The sequence below is a fragment of the Eurytemora carolleeae genome, unplaced genomic scaffold (assembly GCF_000591075.1).
Source record: "Eurytemora carolleeae unplaced genomic scaffold, Eaff_2.0 scaffold718, whole genome shotgun sequence".
NCBI lineage: Eukaryota > Metazoa > Arthropoda > Copepoda > Calanoida > Temoridae > Eurytemora > Eurytemora carolleeae.
This window is the reverse complement of record NW_019396607.1, coordinates 42,961-63,380: the sequence shown is the minus strand read 5'-3', so window position 1 is coordinate 63,380 and position 20,420 is coordinate 42,961. Positions and strand designations below refer to the sequence as shown.

At 31.6% G+C, this 20,420-nt stretch overlaps 1 protein-coding gene across 3 annotated transcripts; it reads left to right on the top strand.

Annotated features, from left to right (window-relative positions):
* The first annotated feature begins 134 nt into the window (after positions 1 to 134).
* LOC111706209 (ectonucleoside triphosphate diphosphohydrolase 1) lies at positions 135 to 16,886 on the top strand. 3 transcript variants are annotated; one of them, XM_023479011.1, is made up of 19 exons: positions 135 to 634; positions 1,203 to 2,531; positions 3,062 to 3,108; positions 3,572 to 3,623; positions 3,871 to 3,919; positions 4,493 to 4,540; positions 5,734 to 5,797; positions 6,249 to 6,311; positions 6,819 to 6,888; positions 7,920 to 7,997; positions 9,787 to 9,847; positions 10,104 to 10,192; positions 11,240 to 11,344; positions 11,413 to 11,493; positions 11,558 to 11,634; positions 13,232 to 13,325; positions 13,885 to 13,993; positions 14,681 to 14,737; positions 16,761 to 16,886. In XM_023479011.1, exons 2-19 carry the CDS (start codon positions 2,381 to 2,383, stop codon positions 16,807 to 16,809), a joined length of 1,344 nt encoding a protein of 447 aa, XP_023334779.1. In that variant the 5' UTR covers positions 135 to 634; positions 1,203 to 2,380; the 3' UTR covers positions 16,810 to 16,886. The 3 variants fall into 3 exon arrangements, with proteins under 3 accessions (XP_023334779.1, XP_023334778.1, XP_023334780.1); XM_023479010.1 differs by having other exon boundaries at positions 1,188 to 2,531; XM_023479012.1 differs by lacking the exons at positions 135 to 634; positions 9,787 to 9,847; positions 10,104 to 10,192 and having other exon boundaries at positions 833 to 2,531.
* Positions 16,887 to 20,420: the final 3,534 nt, after the last annotated feature.

Sequence of the window (20,420 nt, the reverse complement as noted above, 5' to 3'; positions counted from 1 at the left end):
TTAACTTTTGTATCATAAAAAATATAAAATATTATGAAATATCAACTTTATGCAAATGCGTCGATAAAAAATCGATGATTATAGGTTGCTTCAGTATGAGTAATTTTTAACAATTTTCTCCTTATAGACTTAAGAGATAGAAGTAAGATTAGTAGCAATCACAATAAAATATTTTCTAGGAATATTTTTCGCGAACACTCCCTTTAAGCCTTGAATTCTAGTATCTCTTTGTTTGGTTTTGTCTTGAATGAAAAGTCCAGGACATTAGACTAATTTTGTTAGGCCACATTTAGGAGATAAAAACCCCTGCTCCTGCTTGGACTTGTTGGGTTGAATTAACTATTATGAGATTATAGACGGTTTTTAGCTGGCAGTTATTATTTCTCATGTTTATTGAAACTCCCTAAATATTTTATAACCAACCACTTGCCAAGTATCAATCCACCAACCATCATTTTATTATTTAAATTAAAATTAAATTTTGAAGTGGAGCCGTGATTATTGATAAAACTGTGATAACTAAAATGTTTATTACAATATTATAATTTGGGTGATAAATTCGTTTGTTCAAATGTGATAAATTCATGTTTTTTAATATTATGTATATAGTTAGAGGTCAGATACTTTTCCAAAGGTCTTTTCTCAAACGGCAACTTCCCAAGGATATTTTCCCAAGTGGCAACTTCCCAAATATGCAATTTCCCAAGCGGTTAACTTTCCAAATATCCATTTTCCCAAGTAACAATTTCCTTAAATAATTTACTTATTTTTTTTTTAAAAAAACAAGTAATAGCCGCAGCGCTCGACCCCTTTCACATCCTAGCCGAAGCGCTCGGCCCCCTAGCCCATTCTAGCCGCAGCGCTCAGTCTCCATTTTAGCCTTCGGTGCCTCAGACGTCTAACCTAACATTAAATAATGTACTATATGTTCGTTAAAACAAGTATTAGCTGCAGAGCTTGACCACCTAGCCTCAGAAGGCTTCGTTTAATAAATTTTTGTTTTTTGAAGAAAGGGTGTAGGCCGCCAACATGTTCTTGAGAGAAACAGAATGAAACTTTTTTAAAGTTGTGTATTTTCTTTAAAAAAATGTTAAGCTTAAATGTTCATTTAATACTTCCTTAATGGGGAAAATGTTGTTTTTCTTTCATGGGGAAGTGGCCACTTTGGAAAATGTACATTTGAGAAGTTGCCCTTGGGAAAGTACCTAACACCTGTAATTAAACTCTTGCAGGGTTGTTTGAATAATCTAGTGTTGCATTGCATTAATTTCTTTTAATTTAAGATTCTCGAAATTGAAAATTGTATTTCATAAAAGTGTACTTTTGTCATAATGCTAAATGTTATTACTAACCATATTGTTATAAAAGCAAAATTCACGGAGGAAAAATTTCTGATTTATAATGTCGTTTTTTTGTAGAGCCAAATACAGAAGATCCTGAAATGTACTATGTCCACCTCCACTTGATTAAATATTTTTAGATGAAGAATATTCACAACGCTACCCTTATCAAGTATCAGAAAGATATCAATGTTTATATTTGGATAACTGATTATTTGTGTTTTCTCTAACTATAAGTGACTAGGGCACTTCTTTAAAGGAAAACATTTGAATTGACTAGGGCACTTCTTCAAAGGAAAACATATGAATTGACTAGGGCACTTCTTCAAACGAAAACAATGAATTGACTAGGGGACTTCTTCAAAGGAAAACATATGAATTGACTTGGGCACTTCTTCAAAGGAAAACATATAAATTGGCTAGGGCACTTTCATTAAAGGAAAATATATGAATTGACTAGGGCACTTCTTCTAAAGGAAAACATATGAATTGACTAGGGCACTTCCACTAAAGGAAAATACATGAATTGACGAGGTTACTTCTAAAGGAAAACATATGAATTGGCTAGGGCACTTCTACTAAGGGAAAATATATGAATTGACTAGGGCACTTTTACTATAGGAAAACATGAATTGACTAGGGCACTTCTGCCAAAGGAAAACATATGAATTGGCAAGTGCACTTTTACTAAAGGAAATCATATGAATTGACTAGGGCACTTCTACCAAAGGAAAACATAGGAATTGACTAGAGTACTTCTACTGAAGGAGAACATATGAATTGATATAGAGCACTTCTACTATAGGAAAACATATGAATTGACTAGGGCACTTCTACTGAAGGAAAACCTGAATTAACAGAGTTAAAACAATTTTAAACCTAGAAAAACGACAATCTCTTCCACATTGTTAATCAGATAACGGTTTTTTCATCTGTGCGTTGAGATTCGCTTTTAGTTACGCTTACAGTCCCTTAAACATTCGTCAATTGAATGTAATGGAGACAATTTTTTTTATCTTTTGGAGTAAATTTTGTGGTTTATGATAACTAATATTCAACATTGTATTTTTCCATTTCACAGTTGCAAAAAGAAAAATATAATGACACCATTTTATTTTCAGTATTTTGTGTTTCTTTTCATAGGAAATACTTGTGCTATACCGCAGCAGGAAAACGAAGCTTTATTTTTAGGTTAACAATTTATAAAAATATATTTTTCTCAACAGGAAGACGACAAAAATAGACGATTCAGTTTTCTCAAGATTTTTTAGTTGGTTGATTCTTAAAGAGTTTGATGTAGCACAGCTGACGTTGCCTAAATTCTTTAATAATCCCAAAATATTCATATGTCCAATGCAGTTTACCATAAATTCGATTGTAAAGATTATTTTCGATTGTAAAAATTAATTTAGAAATTATTATTTCTAAGATTTAAAGTTTTCAAATACATATGTTTTTGTAGAAACCCGTTATCCTTAATCTGTCCAATGGTTTAAAGGTTAATTTTGTGAATCAGACACGCCACGAAGGGTAACTTGAAATTTAGCCTACGCTCAAGTAATTTCAATAGACTCTCCAGCTTTTCCATTTAAAGAGCTCTATACAGTATGATGTACATTGTTCAAAGGTTTAAAGAATAAGCTGTTGTAAATGGGAAATATAACTATTAAAATATTAAGATCGCGTCGATATCAGCTTTAAACTTATTTTTTACTATTTAGCCGTAGTAGATGCTGGATCCAGTCATACTTCCTTCTATATATTCCAGGTTTTCATCTTATCCAATTATTAATAGCAAAATATCGTCTATTTTCTGCCAAAAGAAAGAATATTTAAAATTATAAATTTTGCATTAACAAAGGTTAAAAAGAGGTAACATTGTGAATCGCACATGCAACTTGTTGAATCCATAGTTAAGAAGACGACATTTTCCGTACATTGGAGCGCATCCAGAGGCCATTCCTTCTATCATTACATTGGTCGACCACATGACGTCTATTACGTTTGGTCGTACTGCAGGTCGTATGAATTATCTGTCTATCAGAAAAGAATTTAGCTTGAGACCCCTGGCGACCAATCTATCGTCCTCCAAAGTACGACCAATGTTCATACATTTTTAAAGAGAGAACGGGCTCTGAGTATATGTAACCTTAATTAACAACCTTAATGTACGGTCACTTTAAGACGACTTTTATTCTGTTTTATACGAGTTATATCTGTATATTTTCAAGGTGATGAGTTCTCAAGAATTGAAACAAATAGAAGAATGCTACATTGATGGAGGTAAATACTTTAGTTTTTAATAGAGTATTTGAGAAAATCCATTCGCAATGGATCAACAAACTTCTCCACTTACAGTTGAACACTAACATTTACAAAAAACCTGTCCTAAAATATCTTTAATAATTAATTTTCCCAAATAGTCCTTGATTCTATTTTAACAGTTTCCATTCAATTGTTTGTTAAAGTCCCTTTCTAAATTCTTAAATAGTCAATTTAAATAACATTTTTGTCTAATTGTAATTATAAGGCGTTGATGAGTTTCTTTTCAACCTGGAGCAGTTGGACATTTACTTCAGGTAAACACTTGCCACCAGATGTTAAATCTATTGGACCAATGCGTCATCATTATAAAGATCTGTCCTATAACTCCTAGCAGAAGCGCTCGGGCCCAGAAATGGTCGTAATCATAACCTAACCCTCTAATATTTAAGATTACATAAATATAATTTTTTTTTTGCAAAAAATATATAAATCTAACAGAATTGCCAAAAAGGATTAGACAATCAGAGTTTGTTAAAAGTTAAAAGTTCCTCTGAATCAGTTTATTATCAACGTTGTGGTTTAAAGCGACCTTTCCTTGGTTATAAACACAACCTGTGGCGATAGCTTTTTAAAACGCAACATGGTAAGTTTGATTATGGCCCAAAGTCGAAGGCCGCATGATCTATCATAAAAACATTAAGTTTTACGAGTCTTTGCAACAAACTCTGCTTTTTTAATCACTATATCTCTTCAACCTAATGTGGTAGATAGTAGATATTTTAAACTATAAATACTGTTATACATCAAACAAATTTGAAATATTAAAGATTTACACCGCCAGGTTGCACAGAAATAGGGATTAGAACATGAAAGTTCGTTTTTTTTAGTATTTGTCTTGATGTTGTATACGGAGTTCTTCCTACAGATATTCTAAGGTATAATCTTCTATCGGTCGGCGATGTCATCAATACAATGAAGACGAAGCTTTTTATTTAAGTTCTAATTGTTTCCAGGTATAAGCTTACAAGTTTAGAAAAGCTTTTTTTAATTTGTAGCTTCTCTTTGTATCCATGTTTAAAAGCTTGATATAAATCAAAATTGAAATATAAAAATCGTCTTTATTGTATTTATATATGCGACGAGGACTGTATTCAAGTTAATTTTAATTTATTATTTTATTACAAAACGTAAAATTATTATTTTTAAAAGCCTCTATATATAAAGTTTTAATATCTTTTTGTCCGTTTGTTTGTTTGATCATAACTCAGGAACCCATAGACCGATTTGCCTCAAATTTTTGTTGGGAAACTCGAAAGAGCCACGGGAATGTACTTAGCTAGGTTTTGAGATTGTAAGTTGAGTGCAGATTGACTTTAATAGCGAAAATTTAGTTTCCCGGTAAAATCGTTCAAGTGTGGGTAAACGGCGGGAGTAACCTTTAATAAGATACAATAGTAGAATTTTTATCGAACCAAATCTAACTCGCTAACTTTTATTTATAACTGCCAAAAATGAGTTCTATATTTATTTGATAATTACAGTTTAATTAGTTATTGTAAATGTATTTATCTATATATACTGATACAATTCTGGAGCCTCTATCTTCATCCATAAAAAGGATATCCTCCATAGCCTCCGTATCCTCCATAGCCTCCGTATCCTCCATATCCACCGTATCCACCATATCCACCGTATCCACCATAGTCTCCGAATAATAACTTACTGAGAAGCCCAAAACTTGCTTTACGCTTCATACGTCCTCCATCTTGTTCTTTGCCTTGAATTAGTCCTCCCATACCGTCCTCTCGACCTTGTTCATTGACCTCTAAGCGTCCTCCCTTCTGTCCTTCAATATGAACATCATCTACGACATATCTTGACGTACAGACTCCAATAAGCACGGTCAGAACAACGAATATTAAATTCATGTTTTCTCGGTTTGAATGTGTTTCAAGGAATGGGGTTGAATGTGTTTGAAGGAATGGGGTTAAATGTGTGATGTCAGAAATAACATTCACAATCTTATACGTCGTTAAAAAATTATGACGCGTAGATTTTACGTGATACCACTTTGCATTTTTAATCATTAAAATTAAATATTTTAATTATTTTTTGATTTTTTTTAAAGATCTACCCCTCTTTATGTCGGAGCTACGGCCGGGCTTAGACTTTTACAGATTTCAAATCCGGAGGTAAATCTGAAAGGAAAAAAGTTTAAATGAGAAGTATTTATCAAAAAAAATTATAAATTGATGTAACATTTTGCCATGTTACATTTTTACCCCAAGTAAGCATTAGTATGTAGGTTAATCTTATTTTTTACCTTTTCCATAATTCATGCCTCTCTATTTATCCCTAAAATTCTTACTTGTTCTAAAGGCAGACTGCTTTTTTGGAAAGCCCATACCAAAAGGAAGAGTAATTCTGAAAGAAGTTATGCAAATTTGTTCCCCAAAACTTCCCATAAAGTAAATTTATTATTAAACATATATATCTGTAATACGGCATCTACTTTATCCTAAATATGTTTTATTATTATTATTATTAATATTAAAGTTTCTAGAGCCGAGTTCTTCAAAATTTTGCAAACTTGTTTTTGCAAATTAAAATTACATGGTCGATGGCTTTAAAAAATATATTTAGGGAGCCGAGTCTATAATGATGTACATCAGAGACTTTTTTTCAAGGACAGAATTCATTTTCAAGGTACAGTTTTGTAGCAATACAATGAAGACGACTTTTCTATTTAAGTTTGGAGCGTTTTTCAAATTACAAGTTTACAAGTTAACAAAGAAAATCTTATAAATGACAGTTAAGCTTTGCTACCATTTATATACGTATCCATGTTAATTGACAGCTTGGTAAAAAATAAAATTAAGATAGAAAGTCGTCTTCATTGTATGGATATATACGACGCTGACTGTATTTGTTAGTTATTAAATCAAAAAATCAAAAAATCTTGAAAATTATATTTTCGATTGTCTCCCTCTAAATAAAATTACAGCCTGTCAGGTGAACAGGGTTATGTCATATTCACAAAGATACCCTTTACACCTTTATCTGATCAAAATGTGTATTATTTAAGTGTTTAATTCTAACAATTAACTCTATTGTTTCTGTCGCTTTCATAGAGAAACCACACTTGAACATTTTAAAATTTCAAATACTTTAATATAATATTTTATTATTATTTATAGTTTTGAATGTGTTTAGGATGAACATTGTTGGATTCTAACCGGTAAGGAAGAGGGGGTTTACTCACTTATATCAACAAATATTTTAGGTAATCAAACATTTATCATCATTTTAAAATCATAAATTAGAACTAAATGTATTCAGGGTTTCAGAAAGATTATGTTGTTAGGATTTTTTTCTTCACTTATCTAATAGATTTGCATTCAATACTTTTCCCCCCATTTATGAAATTACTAAAAGTTTTACAATATCATTTAATTAAAGAGACGTTAAACATTTTTTAAGTGACCTTCCGTGCAAAGATGTCAATGCCCGATTCACAACGGTACCCTTAAAAGTTAATAATTTTTAATTGTGCGGTTTCTCCACAAAAGCGACTTTTACATTCGGCAATCCTACTGCAGGAAAACATACAATTAAACCAGGGAGTAAGGAATAGAAGGGAGATATAACTGACTCGGTTCGCCCTACCAAATGATTATACATGCTTTGCAGACGGGTACTCCATTTGAATAAGAAGTATTTGTCTGATGTACATTTACTGCGTATACAATAACCTATTCAGAATATTTCATATTCAAATGGAGTACCCGCCTGCAAAGCATGTATAATCATATGGTAGGGCGAACCGCGTCAGTTGTATCTCCCTTCTATTCCTTACTCCCTTAATTAAACACTGTTAAACCTAGACAGGTAAAGGTTTTAAAGGTTGCCGTGGTGAATCGGGCATTGTCATCTATGCAGTGAGGTAGACTTGAAATAGCGCATGTTCTGTTGATCCCTTTAATATGAAAAATTATCATGGAATTAAATCATACTTGCCCTCACCCACGATCGTTCTGTCTGAGTCGGAATTGATCTTAATTTTTAATATACAGAGGTTGGCGATTATAGCAATACAATGAAGATGATGTTTAGTTAATATTGATCCTTTGATCCCTAACAAGCAATTTTCAGATTATTCATTTACAAGTAAACAAAGAGAAGCTGTTAATTGACAACTTCTCTTTGTTTAAATGTTTAAGTGTTTCTGCTCTTTAAAAGCTTGGTACAAATAAAAACTGAAAAAGAAAGTAGTCATCAGTGTATTGATATATACGGTGACGACTGTATGTTTAGAGGGAGGATCTGGTTTGTCTGTTGGTTCACTGGATATGGGAGGAGGATCAACACAAGTTGCTTTTAAATGTTTCCCTGGTAAATTTATTATTTAATTATTTTTAACATGTTACGAAAAAATCACAATTAAAACAGGTTTATCCACAAAGGATGAAACTGTAAAGATGACTTGAAACTCTTCAAATTTGACGATCCCAAGTTTAAATTGAGTTTTCTACCTTAAATGTCGTCTTTAAATGAATTATTTAACATTATGAACAGTCGTCACTGAAGTATTATCCTTTATTGGTAACCCTGTATCTTTGCAAGCTAATTTTGTACAATTTTCATACAGGTTGTACCAATAAACATGGGAATTAAGAGACGATTTTGATTTGGTCTTTGTAAATGATTTTGAGATATAGTATGGTGATGCCTATAATTGGGAAATTACAGGGTGTCCCACATAAAATTAGACCGCTTCAATGGGTCTAAACTAAGATTTGGGGGACAAATCAGAAAATTAAAGTCTAATAGAACATTTTTTTGTAGAAATTGCTAGATTTTTTCGTGTATTATGTGCGTGTTTTGGCGTTAAAGATTGGAGATAATCTATAATATGATATGGGACGCTTTGTATAATTCGTTTGCTAGAGTTCAGAAATTTAACAATTACAGAAATTCTTTTATACAAATACATGACAGTTGTTTCTCTTCACTGTTTATCTTGCAGAAATGTTACAGAACATCATACAACGGTTTTCAGAATAAAAAAACAGTCTATACCGTTTACATAAAATATACTCTAGCAGGCGTAACATTATTTTGACCGTTGAAATTAGGTAGAATAACGCTTATTCTTTACAAAGACAATTTTGAATTCGTCTCTGAATTTCCATGTTTATTGGGACCCCCAGTATTTCAATCTTTTATCAAAGAAAAAAGGCTAAAAAAATTAGACTACAAGTGTTCATGCGTTTTTATCTACAGGGTGTCCCATTCAGTAACGATTTCGATATCGTCTTTGTAAATGATTTTTTGATTTAGTATGGTGATGCCTAATAATAGGAAAACTATATATAATACGTTTGCTAGAGTTCAGAATTTGTCTGTTATGTTTTTACTGAATACTGTCTCGTACTTACTAATATCAGAAATTCGTGTTTATAAACGCGGTACAGTTGTTTATCTTCACTGTTTATCTTGCAGAAATGTTACAAAACATCAAACACCGTTTTCCATGTTTATTGGGACAACCTGTATTGGAACTTTTGAGTGGACATTGTTAATCTTGGACGCTTGATCTCGATATAAAATGCGGGCTCTTTTTTAATTTGAGGGTCAATGCTTGATCCCTCATTTCGCTGCAGGATTTGACTGTCACGGGATATTGAAGAGGAATAACAATTAATCCGTCTGCATGTAATGATGTAGGATAGAGATCAATTTTGATTCTGAGATTCACAATACAAAAGTTTTGACTTCAATATGTTTTAAAATGACCAAAGTGAACAACTTCCAATTCCCATTATTTTCTTTTAACTTGGGAAAATACAGTGGTCAGCGTTTATAACAATACAATGAAGACGACTTTTTTATCCATAATAATTTGATCCCTGACAAGCGTTTTTTAAATTTCAAGGTTACTTGTAAACAAAAAGAAGCTCTTAATTGACATATTCTCTTTGTTTACATGTTTATGTGTCTCTACTGTTTGAAAGCTTGGTAGAAATCAAAATTGAAATAGAAAGTCGTCTCCGTTGTATTAATATAAACGACGACGACTGTAGTGAGAAAAAACACAGTTTTAATTAATCAATTAATTTTAGAAATAATTATTAATTTTAGGGATTATATTATTGATTTGAAGTATAATTATTAACTTTAGAAATATTTGATTGTTTTGAAGTTGATATTTTTGGTGAAAAACAAGCTATTTTTTCTCAGAGGTAGAAATTAGTCATAATTAACTTTTAAAAATTATATTATTTTATAAATGCGTTTATAAATTGAATTCCCACATAGGATGAGAGTTTAAAAAGGCGACTGAACATTAATTTTATCATCTATAAATTTTGTAACCTTTGTTGCTTACTTTGTCAAATCATTACCCTCAAATTGTTACATTTTAAGAGTTGTAGGCCGCCGTTAAAGTTTAATGCTTTGTGGAAAACCATAAACACGTTTTTTTATTTCTTAATTTAGTAATCTCTGTTTTGGGAGGGATGAAGCCGTTAAACGGTTTACGATTCTTCTCATTTACCAGGCATTCATTCAATACGGGCACATACAAGGTATTCATTCAATATGGACACATACAAGGCATTCATTCAATACGGGCACATACAAGGTATTCATTCAATATGGACACATACAAGGTATTCATTCAATACGGGCACATACAAGGTATTCATTCAATATGGACACATACAAGGTATTCATTCAATATTGACACATACAAGGTATTCATTCAATATGGACACATACAAGGGTTTTCCAATGAAAATCTGGGGGTCTCCAAAGAAAACATGTCGGTTTCAAAGAAAATCTATGGTCTCCAATATTAAATTATTTGGGTCTCCAATAAAAATCTGGGGGTCTGCAACAAAAATTCGGGGTCCTGATGAAAAGCTGGGGTCTCCAATGATAATTTGGGGAGGGGGTCGTCAATGAAAAGTTGGGGCTCTCCAACGAAATGGTCGTAATGGCCGACCATTACCACTAATGCTAGGTTTCTACAAGGCAGAAACCTAGCATTAGCCCTAATGCTAGGTTTCTATAAGGCAGAAAGCGAACATTAGCCCTAATGCTCGGTTTCTATAAGGCAGAAACCGAGCATTACCCCTAATGCTAGGTTTCTATAAGGCAGAAACCGAGCATTAGCCCTAATACACGGTTTCTATAAGGCAGAAACCGCCTATTAGCCCTAATGCTCGGTTTCTATAAGGCAGAAACCGCCCATTCGCCCTAATACTCGGTTTCTATAAGGCAGAAACCACCTATTCGCCCTAATGCTCGGTTTCTATAAGGCAGAAACCGCCTATTAGCCCTAATGCTCGGTTTCTATAGAAACCGCCCATTCGCCCTAATACTCGGTTTCTATAAGGCAGAAACCACCTATTCGCCCTAATGCTCGGTTTCTATAAGGCAGAAACCGCCCATTAACATGTTTCAGAACCCGAACTGTATAATAAGCATTTTAGCTAGATTTTTGAAAATTAAATTTTTATCTTTTGAATCTGGGGATTTTAGGTAACTGCAAAGGATGTAAAACAGGGTTTATATTTTTTGTAAAATCATTAATATTAATAAGTCATAAATATGTAAATATTTTATTTTAGAGATATTACTGAACCCCTGTCTGAATTCTAAACTCAAATGGTTTTCCGAATTTCCGACTAGAAAATCTGATATTTTTGATTCACCCTGTACAATTTTAAATCCAGGTACGAAAAAGAATAAGTAAAATAAGTTATAATTTTGTTATATTTTAACTTTTTTTTTGAAAATCTAGAATTATCAGATTTTGTTTCTACCCTTGAAACTCTACCAGATGATTTTGAATTTCTTCATCATTCAAATTTTTCAAATTTAGGTAAAACAAAAATATTATGAAAGAATTTACAAAAATATATATTTTAATAAATCTATTTATTTAGAGGTCTGCGAGGACGTTATTAATGATTTTATTGACCTGGAAACATGTTCTAACATTTTTGCTTCAAATTGTTTTCAGGAAATTGAAATTATTGAAATTTGCCAGAAATTTTCTAAAATTTCTGTGTAACCAGAGATTTTACATAGAATTTGCGGTTTTACATTTCTTTTATTGTTTGGCGCATTTCTTATAAAACGAAGTATTTTCCATTATTTATAACTGAAGAACTTCCGAACACACCGAAAGTAAAACTTTTAATTCAACTAAAAAGTCTAATAGATAAAAATTCATGTGTTTCCAAAAATATCACAACGCGGGATGCTATTTTATTATCTCTGATACATACAGTTCACCCAAAAGTGCTTAAAATTTTAACGTTCTAAAAAGGTAAAAAATATCGGAAAATTTACTTTTTCTAACAAACCTCACATTTTAAGTGTTGCCTAGTAATGAGATATTATTAAAACCATCTTAAAGAGAGTGACCGGCAATGTATGGTAGTAAAATTGAGAATGCAGTATTGTGGAGAAATGTTTTAGGATTCATTTGAAACATATAAAACGTTTTAATGATGTATAATTACTGAGTTTAAGCGCAAAGTCGACTTTCAAAATCATCCATTTGGGTGGTTACGTTTTGAGAATCGTTTTTTTTAGATATAAGATATAACTTTCATGGGTCGCGATCGAGAGCTAGAATGATTAGCTTTCAGCCTATTCCCCCTTTCATTTTTTCCTTTACAGTCCCTTTAAGTTATTTATTCAGTTATTAGGTTCTGTAATGTCTTATTGTTCGAAAACATTTTCTGTAGATTTTCTGGAATTTTTATGGTAAAGACTTTGTATTTGTAATTTGTAGAAATCTGCGAACAAACTCGTAAATTATAAGAAGTTCAATTTAAGGATGAAAAAGAAATAATTGATTCTAACATTGATTTATTGACAAATTTTTATCGAGAAATATGTTGCTAATCATCTAGTTAGTTTATTGCAGAATTTTTGATACATTTTTCGTCGTCGTTATTTAATAATTTAAAAAATCGATTCTCAAAACGTAACCACCAAAATGGATGATTTTGAATGTCGACTTTGCGCTCAAGCTCAGTAATTATACATCATTAAAATGTTTTATTTGTCTCAAATAAATCCTAAAAAATGTCTCCACAATAGAACATTCTCAGTTCAACTATCATACATTGCCGGTCACTCCCTTTAATCTTTGAATGCTAAATAAACATTCTACATAAAACGCGACGCTAAAGAAGATTTTGGAAATTTCTTTTGGTACAAAAAATATTTAATCCTATCCTTAAAGAGACTGTTAGCTTAATTTCAAGTAACCCTGCATACAAAGATTGTAATTCCCGATGTACAACGATGCCATTGAAAGCTTTGCCTGATCAAGTTTTAATTAGTTATCAATGTGTATGTTTCCCTAAATTGTTTATTTTCATTTGCGGTTTCTATGAGAAAGTGACTTGCGCATTTCTTGCTTTTACAACCCCGCGGAAATAAACACAAGTAAGAAAAACGACGGCATCTTCAACAGTATTGATCAGATAAATATTTTAAAGCCCGGAGGGTCACTTGAAATTCCGTTTATAGTCCCTTAAATTGAAATGAAATAATTCAAACAAATGGATAATCCAAAAATAATAAATTTATTGATAAACTAGTTTTCTGCTGCTCTCCCTGCTTCAAGGTTCTACGCTATGTCAACCTATTATTGGGATTTTGCGGTCATCTTGAATATGCACACTCAATCTATAGGTATTATAACTAGTTGGATTGACCGGCGTTGCTGAGGTTTAAGTTAGTTACCCACCATTTACCCTCGCTTGGTATTAAATCATGATATTAGTACACAGCCGGCTATGCACGTGGAAATAAAAATATATCCATGCATTTGTGACCTAAAAAAATTCAGCCAATTTGGTCCAGCCGTTTGGCCATGCTATAGCGAACATGTATATAAATATGTGAGCGAAGAGTATTATTATTTAGATAGATCATACATCGTTTAAAATCTCTTTGAATCATTTTGAGAAAAATATTGCATATATATATCAACCAAACTTTTAAAATATGTCATGTTGAGGAAAAAGAACTTCTTTAATCAAATCTTAAAATGCTGACCATAATTTAGTTTTAAAAGAGAGTTGTAAAACCACTGAAAACCTTGCGGGATTCAACAACTTCATACTTTTTTTTTTAATTTCTTGAAAGTGGGAAAATTGTCGGATTCAAGAAAAGCTGTTGCACTCTCAAAATTTTTTTTTTATAAATTTTGGTGATTTTTTCTCAGACTAAAGAACATTAATATATTTAGGTTTAGAGGAAGCTAGATTAAGGATTGTTGATGCATGTAATCAGATTTCTGATGAAAACACAGATTTAAACTGTTTTGATCTTCTATATATATTCAATATTTTAACAAGGTAATTCTTCTATAGAATATTAGGGGAAAAAGTCCACCTTTAAAGGGACTGTACGGCTAATTTTAAGTGACCCTCCATGCAAAGATGGAAATGCCCGATTTACAACAATACCCTAGAAACCTTTATCTGATTAAAAATGTGGACGATTGAATTAATGATTAAAATGATTAAAAATTTGTTCGTACTAATAATCTCTAATCTTTTCTGCAGTAGAAATACCCAAGTCAATTTTGTTGAGAAACCACAAATTAAATAATCAGTTTTCAAAATTATAAGCATTGATATTTAACCAAAACTTGAAACGGCAAAGCTTTCAAGGGTACCGTTGTGAATTGGACATTGTCATCTTTAAAGTTAGAGTCACTTAAAATTACGCTTGCAGTCCCAATATTGATACTTCTTGCTGCTGTATTATCTCTGATTGGCAGATCTACTCGAAAATATAAAAAATGAAAATTAAAAATCTGAACTTGATCAGTTAATCAATTTTGCATTTCAGATTTCAATCTTTTGTTTATTGTTTATAAAAATGCTGCGAAGGCATAACGTATACACGGTACAATCTATACTTGCAAATAAAACTGATTCTAGGTTTATTTTGTTGAATAGGGGAAATATTAAATAATAGATTTGCAGGGGGAAATATGTAGATGAATGTACTAAAGGGTTAATTTTGATTAATTTTAGAGGATATGGATTTAAAAAAGAAACTTTTTCTTCCATAGACTTCGTTATGGACATAAGGTAATTGTAAGCATATTTTGGATTTAATAATTTTTGCAGTATGATTATGGTTGGAAATCTTCTTTCCCCTGCTAAGTAGATTCATAATAATAAATTCTCATTTCCTGAATCTGAAAACTTTAGAATGAGATATCCTTAATCCCGATTACTTAATCTGAGTATCCAATGGACACACTTTTGATTTTCTTCTTAAACCGTTCTTTCTTGGACATAGGAGAGAAAAATTCAAAACCGGTTTTTTTTAATTTGAGAGTTCCTCCCGTTTCTGTATATTTATCTTAAATGGCGCGCAAAATTTAAAATTTATCGGCTTCATATACGCGACTCTGATTGGTTGAATTTTTTACACTTTTCAGGATACAAGTACAAGATTAAGTTAGTGTCATAATAGGAAAAAGAGAGGATTAAGCATTAATCTCGATATCCACCATTCTAAAGTATTCAGAGCTAGAAACTTTAGAATGGTGGATATCGGGATTAAGGCTTGATCCACTCTTTTTCTTAATCTCCAGATTAAATATTGCTTGTTCTCCTCATGAATTTAATATCCAGATTAATTAACAGATCGGGATTAAGGATATCACATTCTAAAGTTTTCAGCTCAGCTCAGATTACATTCCTGGTTTTATCTAATTATCTTCATGAAAATAAACTATCAAAATCTTTGAGCAAAAAGAGAAAATTCTGCAAACTTATCTTAAAACTTTCAAATGGAATGCTAAACCATTACAAATCTTTGGGGATTCAATGAAAACTTTTAATTAATTATTTCAACTTTGTAAAAGTTTATTAATTCTGGATTCCATGAGATTTGTTGCATACCAAAAAACAGGATTTGCTTTTACAAATGAAAGGCTTTTGGGGAGATATTTTTGATAAGGTTCAAGGTAATCTTCTTTATACAAACATTATTATTACACCATTTTTATGTAGAGTTCAAAGGGACTGTGAAGGAAAAATGAAAGAGGATATAGTCTGAAGCCTGAGTATCTCAGGAGTTGAACGATACCTATAAGACATCTATCTGATGTTCCTGTCTCGAGAAATTGATATAAAACTGTGTCAAAATTATACCAAAACCTATATATGTAAGATATACGTCCGTATCACGTGACCAGAACTCCCTCCAATGGCAGTGCAGTATTTTGGTCACGTGATACATGTGACAATAATACTGCACTACCATTGGTTGGAGTTCTGGTGACATGATCCAGACGTATAAATAATATTATCAATTATATCTTTTAAAAATTAAAAATTATTAAATTCAAATAATGATAGGAGCAAAACTAAGTTTCTCAGGCTCCTCTGGGATATCGTTGTTTTCAGATTGGTTGCGTATTTGTTGAATATCATCTGTTTAATACTACAACTCTTATACAAAATATTAATTATTTACGGTTTGGTATAATTTTGACACAGTTTTATATCAATTTTTCGAGACAGGAACATCAGTTAGAACTCTTATATGTCTCAATCAACTCCTGAGATTCTCAGGTTTCATCCTTTACCTTTCATTTTTCCTTTACAGTGTCTTTAAGGTGGTTTAATGAAAGGGAAATTGTCAATCATTTTTAATCGTGGTTTCTCTAGAAAAGTTAGTTGCGGATTTAAACAGCAAAGTCTCAATCAGAAAACTCTGAAATTGGAATACGACTTTTAGATTCAAGTTATGACTTTAAAACTCCAATGCGCATGGGACACAGTAATTGTTTAGTGTAAACAGACCCATTTATTTTAACTTGCTGATTTAATAAGTGTCTAGTAAAACAGTTTGATAAGTAACAACATCAAATACACTAAAGTATTTCTAAAAATTAAGTATTTCTAAAAACTCGTCTTCCCATTTCAGAGTTTTCTGATTATCACAATTGACAGAATATAACACTTTTTGAAACGATATATAGGAGTCATTAAGAAACTTGAAAACCAAATAAAAAAAAATAAAAATAAATTAAATGAAATTTTATGGAAAATAGTGAAAAAATATATAATTTTCATTTTCAAGGCTATTTTAATTCAGGGGGTTTGAGGTTTCATGGGCTCTTGGATTTGCTGCTTCTGTTGTCTGATATTTCTTTAATCATTAATGTATTATTTTCTGTGGTTTTAATAACAATCTTTAGGATAAATATTGAATGTTTTAAAATGTTTAATTTTAGAATTTGAAGAAGACGGTTTGGTATAATTTTGACACGGTTTTATATCAATTTTTCGAGACAGGAACATCAGTTAGAACTCTTATATGTTTGTGTGTAGGGAGGGGGGTCGTTAGTACCTTTTTTTGTGTGCAGACGGTAGGCCCCCCAATTCTAAAAAAATCTAAAAATAGAAATAAGAGGAAAAGAAAAGGAAAGGATAAGGAAAGTTACATATTTATTGTTCACACTATATTTAATATAAATTAGTGGTGGATTGTTAGTATTTTTCGACGATGAACTATAACTCTATAAATTTTAGAAATCTATAACTTTTAGAAATAAATGTTATAGATTTATTTGTAATGTTAAAAAAAGTAAAAAAGCTTTATGGAGTGTGAAAGAGATATAGGTTCTATGAAAAACGGATATTTTTAGGGAGGGAGGGGGGTTCATTAGTACCTTTTTTGTATGTAGGGAGGGGGGTTCATTAGTACCTTTTTTGTATGTAGGGAGGGGGGTTCATTAGTACCTTTTTTGTATGTAGGGAGGGGGGGGTCATTAGTACATTTTTTGTGTGTAGGGATTTCTTAAAATGAAATTAAATTCAAATTTCAAGAAAATCCCAAAAAATACCACTAAAAAGTTTATTTGTGCAATGCAAGGAATATTTCTTGGTGTTTGTTTGTCTTTTATAGACAATGACAGTATATACAGCGGGGGGGGGGGAAGGGTTTTTATTATTTTTGTATAATAATCTTTCTGTTAAATATATTAGAAATTCTGGACACAACAAAACTTTTATTTATTTTATTTTAGGTTGCTTCTTTATTAGTTTATACTAAAAAAGTTTGTTATTTTTGAAACAGAATATGGAAAAAGTTGAAAGATTTTCAATCAAAAGTTAGGATGTAAAATAGAAGAAAGGAAAAATATTTAACTTTGAAATCTTCAGGTTCAGCATCAAGTTTCAAATAGATAGACATAGATAGATAGATGATGGATAGGCAGATAGATAGATAGAGTAATGGATACACAGACAAATAGAAAGAGTGATGGGTAGATAGATAGATAAATTGATAGATGAATAGATAGACAGAATGATAGATGAATAAATAGATATATTGATAGATGAATGAGTCCCTTTGTGGGGGGGGGGGGGGGGCTATGCGGCCATGAGCCCAGCAATATCCTGTTCGAGCCCAGGAAGTTAGCGGAACCCTGCCCTGGCAACTTATTATTTATCATTCAAACCGTCAGTCATAAAAAAATGTGTAGAAATTATATAACTATGATATGTATGATTTATAATTAGGGTTTCCTCAAAATGACCAAATTTTTGCGCATGAAGGGGAATAACTTTTGCGCAAAACCGGAAGTTTTGAGAAAAACGTAATTTTTTTTTTCAAACATGATATTTTTAAGCAAATTAACCAAAATTTATAGTTCAGCACAGAATCAAACAATTGAAGGTTTATTAAAAAATTTACATTAAACTAAAATTATGATATTGCTTCACTAAATTAGTTACTTTGTGTTACACAAACTTTAAGTTGAGGGAAAAAAATTAATGAAATAGAAATTAGAAAATTGAAACTTGAAAATTGATGCATAGTTTTTTTTAAATGTCTGAATCTTTGTGTGGTGCATGGTAATATTTCAAAAGTTGACTACTTAATTCTAGTAGAATGCGTATGATTGAAATATTAAAGTATATGCCTACTGAGATGTAGACAGCCCTGAGTCATCAAATTTCTATACAGCCTCAACTTTGAAGTGTCTCAAAGCATTGGCCTTTGGCTCACACTCACTAATCCTTTTTTCTAGAATTAGATATTTTAAAAATTCTTAGCGTCTGTTTCTAGCTTAAGCTCTAAAGAAGTAGTAGTGTGCCATTATGTATCAGGTTGCAAAGTAAAGTTTTAGGTAATTAATCAGTTCCCTTTTAAGCATTGCAATTATGTATCAAAATTTGCAATCACATAGATAAATAATTTATTTAGGTTTCACCTTTATTCAACTTTTTAATGAGAATTTTTTCTGCAAAATTGCGCAAAACAGAATAAAACAAAAGCGGAATAGCGCAATTTTGCCTGAAATGAAGTTTGCGAATGATTGCGCAAAGTGCTTTTTTTCTCGCGCAAACATGTAACAAAGTGAAAGCAAAAATTTGCGCTTTCTTTCACAAAAATTGCGCAAAATTTTGGCAAATGGAAACCTTAGTTATAATTCATAAACATCTAAATACTTTCTACACATTTTTGAAGAATGGCGTATGGTTTGAATGATAAATAATAAGTTGCAATACACATACATATGCTTGAGATTTTACATATCACCTATTCATCACTGCGAACATTCCTTTAAAGTATTTGTTCAATTTAGGAGGACAAAAGTCAATTATCAATAAAAGTTTTTTTTGAACAGTCTTTTGCTGGACTCGATCAATTTATTTTTTAGAAAGAAAAATAACTTTTGCAAGTTGTCTTTCTTAATGGGAATATTTTTAGAAAACGAGAATACTGTCAAATTTTCTTCTGCAATTTCTATTGTAGGGTCTTCTAAAACACCCGCTTTTTATATAACGTGAGTATTGCGGGTGGTTGTATTCATGCTAGTATAAAAATTACCATAAATTTTTAAGGTTTGAATTATCGGTATGTGAATATGTAATAATAATTTTATACGTAATCTAGAAATCATAATCCCCTGCGGCACTTTCAGAATCAAATTGATAACATGCATAAATGAAAAACACTGGTAAACGCTATACATAAAAGTTCTGTCTTGTTAAGTACGTATTTGTAAAATGAACATCTTGATACTTAACTTTTTCACTATCCATCATAACTGGCATTGAAAATACGCCCTTTTTACTGTATACTTCATTTTTTACACAAAAAAGTTTAACCTTTATATCCAGAGGTCTTTACAAAAAGTCTCATCAATTTTTAAAACAGGGTCTACTTTGAAGTGTCGCAAGGCCTTTGGGCTTTGATTTTACCGCTCTTACTCACAAATGATTTTCTGTAGCCCTTTACATGTATATTTTAGCAATATCAAGCACTTGTTGTTAGCTTTGGTTTTTAAGAAGGAATTAAATCTTATAGATTTTTTCTTGTGAGCTTGAGTCACAATGCTAGACAACCAAACTCTAACAAAGGCTCCGCCTCTTGCTTTTCAACCAACCAAATGCCTGCATTTCAAGTTCAACCTTTTCTGTAACCAATGAAATCTTGTATGTCAATGTTAAATGTAACCTATGTATATTTTTGATATATGTACCTCTGCGCAGGCTACACTCTTTGTAATCCATTTGACTATACAAGCAATGTATTTTGTATGTAATTTTACTCAGTAAACCCCCCCCCCCCTCTTCTTTAATCAATTTCTTCTTATCCTTTCTGCCTTTCTGTACGTCGTATCCGCTAGGCTTAGCTTGTAGCAATGTCCGAGTGGAAGATAGGAGGAACTGAAATAAAATAATACGTTCTAAAGTTTCTGGGAGGGATGTAAACAAAGTGCTTCCCAGAAACTGCAGTACA

Coding starts and splice junctions, on each gene's coding strand:
- LOC111706209 (XM_023479011.1), top strand. CDS start 2,381: ATGATAACTAATATTCAACATTGTATTTTTCCATTTCACAGTTGCAAA. Junction 11,494..11,557: donor TTCAAATTTTTCAAATTTAG/GTAAAACAAAAA, acceptor CTATTTATTTAG/AGGTCTGCGAGGACGTTATT. Junction 13,326..13,884: donor TATGCACACTCAATCTATAG/GTATTATAACTA, acceptor TAATATATTTAG/GTTTAGAGGAAGCTAGATTA.